At 42.1% G+C, this 3,967-nt stretch overlaps 1 protein-coding gene across 1 annotated transcript; it reads right to left on the bottom strand.

The window, feature by feature from the left end:
• Positions 1 to 634: 634 nt before the first annotated feature.
• LOC125282501 (olfactory receptor 56A3-like) lies at positions 635 to 1,582 on the bottom strand. Its single transcript, XM_057316912.1, has one exon. It carries the CDS (start codon positions 1,580 to 1,582, stop codon positions 635 to 637), a length of 948 nt encoding a protein of 315 aa, XP_057172895.1.
• Between the last annotated feature and the right edge of the window lie 2,385 nt (positions 1,583 to 3,967).

Here is a 3,967-nt window from a genome sequence, read left to right as displayed (position 1 = left end):
CTTCTCATGCCCATTTCCTAATGTCCACCCAATTGCAGACCCAGTTACAGACCAGCAGCAAACTTCCATCGTTCAGGACTGAAATTTCGCTAATATTCTTTGTCTTCAATATATTCCCTTCAGTGGAAATCAGAATAAGAAAGCATTAAATAATTACACCACTTTAACCCAAAGTATCCACACTTGTATATTCACTGATTTTAAGTCATGACATATTAATAGGTATATATTTAGGAACATAAATTTCTCACTTTAGAACCTGCATGAAGGAACCCCAGTATTTTGTCGAAACAGGAAAATATGTATGGGAAAAGGAAAAGAGGTTAAGTATATTGTTAAAGGAGAAATGGAGGGGAAATTATTATGACATTTAAGTTTTATTTAGGAAAAAACAATATCCAATTTATCCATTTTGAGATTGAAAATCATAGATACGAATTTCCACCCACTCACCCATTGTTGATTCAAAACTCATCCTATCTTAGGAATGCAGAGATCCAGTTGTCCTTACTACCACACTTTGTTCAGTAATGTCTGGATTCCTTGCTTGATCTCCAGGGTTCTTCAGCCCACTCCATCGTTATTGATTCCAAACTCATCCTTTACTAGGAATGCAGAGATCCAGTTGTCCTCACTACCACCGCCTATTCAGTATTCTCTGGATTCCTTGCTTGATCTCCTGAGTTCGCACTCCATAGACAATGGGGTTGAGGGCTGCAGGGATGACATGGTGGAGGACATTGAGCAAGACTGGCACATCAGGGGGGACCTTATTCTTCACCACATGAGTGAGCACAATGACAAGAAGAATGGTGCTGAAGAAGAGGATAAGGATGAAGTGGGAGCCACATGTGCTCAGGGCCTTGGCCATGGCACCCTCTGCCTTGAGTCTCAGCACAGCCCGAAGGATGAGGCTGTAGGAGAGGAAGATGAGGATGAGGTCAGATCCTAGCAGTGTCCAGCCTCCAGCAAACTGGTAGAGGCGATTGATGGTGACATCCTCACAGGAGAGCCTGGAGACAGACATATTGGCACAGATGCAGTTCTCAATGACATTTCTCCCACAGTAATGGAGTCGTAAAGATAGAATGGGGATAGGCAATGTAGAAATAACATTCCTGGCCAAAATAAAAATAGCAGCCTTTGCCACAAATTGGTCCGTGATGATGGATGGGTACCTCAGCGGGTGGCAAATGGCCACATAGCGGTCATAGGCCATGACCATGAATGTGCAGGACTCCATGGCAAGGAAGCAGTTCATGATGAACATCTGGAGGAAGCAGGCATAGAAGCCGATGGACTTGAGGTCAAACCAAAAGATGGCCAGGACCTTGGGGATGACAGTGAGGCAGAGCACGATGTCCAACAGGGAGAGGAGGCTGAGCAGGTAGTACATGGGCTCATGGAGAGAGGCCTCCGTCCAGATGGTGATCAGAAGAATACCATTGGCCCCCATGGCCAGGAGGAAGAGGAGGCTGAGGGGCAGGGAGATAGAAAGCTGCCAGCTGGGGGACCTGGCAAAACAATTCAGGAGGAAGTCTGAAACGTCAGTGGAGAAGTTGCCATTTTGGTTTGTTGTCATCTTTTGTCCTATATTTCTACGGTTTTCTTTTAGTGGTCTGTAAAATTAAGGTAAAAATTAGCTACTGACTCAAGACACATGAATTTAGAAGAATTTGCTTCCCTTGGATGAAACGCATTAGTCCCAACAGGTCCTCTGGAGCCATGTGAATTCATGTGTTTATCCCTTGTGCCATCCTGCTCAGAAAGTCCTATCACTAAGCAGTGTAGAGGAGTGAGGTAACATGGTTCATTTATACATTCTTGATTTATTCAAGTTCTTCTTCTTCTTTTTTTTTTTTTAAGGAGAATTGTTATGTCTTTGCAGCAACTAAAGAGAAGGGGAAAATTACTTGGAAAACTGCTTTGTGACCGATGAGCCTCTATATTCATACATATAAGTTTCTTCCCTTTTGTATGTTGTTCTTTAATGATGGCCACTTAGACTAACACATGATAATTTAACTATAACAACATGCAGAAATGAGTAGCAGAGTGTGGCACAAAGTTGGAACTCAGGTACATGTTCCTAGTTCTCCATGCCCCTCCCCCCCCCCCAGTTCTGAGTTTTCACCTATAATTGGCTTTAATCACAGGTTAAAAATATACTCTGGCTTTAACATTAGTTAATTTTCATTTGTCTAAAAAGTCACTTTAAATTGGTGGTTCGGGATCCTTCCAAATAATTGCCAATACATCTTCATACATGTAGGATTCTCAACTTCAGGAAAGGAAAAACCTGTAAGTAGAATGTGCAAATGCACATAGATATGTGGTAGCCATACATGTCATTGACAAGTTGAAAGTAGATTGCAATAGTGTGAGAGTGTTGAAGTCCAACTCTAAAGTCCTTTCATCCCCTTTCTATTCCCCTTTCTCTCTTCAATATAAAGATCCAGGTCCTCTTGTCTAGTGATTATGCTTTGCTTTTATGGAATAGCTCACAAGGCCTGGGAGATGCTGCATGTGCTGGAAGTCATGAAGATAAAAACCCATAGAAAAATAATATCCAGTCTTGGGTTGGTGACCAAAGGACCTTCTCTCGTCTTGGGCACTATGTTCATTAAACTCTTCCTTTCTTTCAATTTTTCTTGTTGGATACATTCACTTGAATGTCTGAGATATCATCTGCTTGGCCCAGACCTTGCCACAGTGGCCCTCAGCATGTACAACCACATGCTCCTAGATTTGAAATACTCCCTCTAATCTCCACTTTCATCATTTACGTTTTGTCTTTTGATCTTGCTCATTGCACCCTCTGATCCTACTCTCTGCAAAATTCTGACATTTAATTTTTACAAGTCAGAGCCCCAAATCTCACGATGTCTAAGAATCTTCTCTTCTTCAGGCATTTCAGAGTATTCCTGGGAAAAACTATGAATTCGTTGCATGGAATAGGGAAAATCTTGAAATGAACTTTGGGGGGTACAGCCAAATAGAAGAATTGACAATTCAGACTTGATTGTTCATCGAGTATCCATACAGGAAGAAGGATGTTCTCTTTGTCTCCCAAAGATGTTTGGGATCATTATTTCTAGCACTAGGATGAAATTTCTGAGGATATCATAGGAGGATTTTTAATCTGTTCTTTCCACTTACTAACTCTTCCTTTCTCCTCATTTATCTGGATGTTCCTACAAGCTTTTCAATCCATAATTTTCAACAATCACTGAACAACCTACTCAGCCTAGAAGTAGAGCATCTGAAATCATATATGTCCTTCCTCCGCTCTCCTCTCACTCTTGGATTGCAATCAGAGGTAACCAATGACAGTACTAGACCTAAGGACTAGAGCTAATGTCTGCTGGTTCCAGGTGGGGACTGGATGTAGAAGCCAGTGAAATTGAAGGGCAGTGACAAAAGCAGAGACCCTGCTGGACAAGCTTTTTCCCAGGCTGCTGGACAGGCCCCCAGCATAGCACTATGGAATCCCTGTTTGAAGAAGAGGAGGGGTTGTTAAGGACCACCTAACTCCATAGGTACAGACAATTGTGAAACATCTCTCCCAAGTATCGTTTTGGCATCATTGGTCTGAACCAACCAGTGACACATACCTCTATGATCTGTGCATAATTTTCTGTTTTTCACAGCAGTAGCTTTTAGAAATTCTTCATTTGGTTGAAATCTGAGGAACTACCCTCTGAGTTTTGGGGACCCTCCAACTGTGGTCTGTCCTACTGTGAAGTTGTGTAGATAAATAGGAATTTTCCTATGCCATGATGCAAGCATTTGTGGGCAGATTCTTTGCCTTAAAGCTCCTAAATGTTCATATTCACAGATGAAGCCCTCAAATTTTCTGACGTGAGTTCCAGATGATGCACTTCCCCAACCCCCTCTGCTCAGTAATCTGCTGAGGACAAATTTCTGCTTCTCTGTATCTCTGACACCTCCCTATAAAAGATCAGAA

Source organism: Ursus arctos, unplaced genomic scaffold (assembly GCF_023065955.2).
Source record: "Ursus arctos isolate Adak ecotype North America unplaced genomic scaffold, UrsArc2.0 scaffold_22, whole genome shotgun sequence".
NCBI lineage: Eukaryota > Metazoa > Chordata > Mammalia > Carnivora > Ursidae > Ursus > Ursus arctos.
Note: the sequence above shows the minus strand (reverse complement) of the source record. Positions and strands in the feature narration are given on the sequence as shown.

Coding starts and splice junctions, on each gene's coding strand:
- LOC125282501 (XM_057316912.1), bottom strand. CDS start 1,582: ATGACAACAAACCAAAATGGCAACTTCTCCACTGACGTTTCAGACTTC.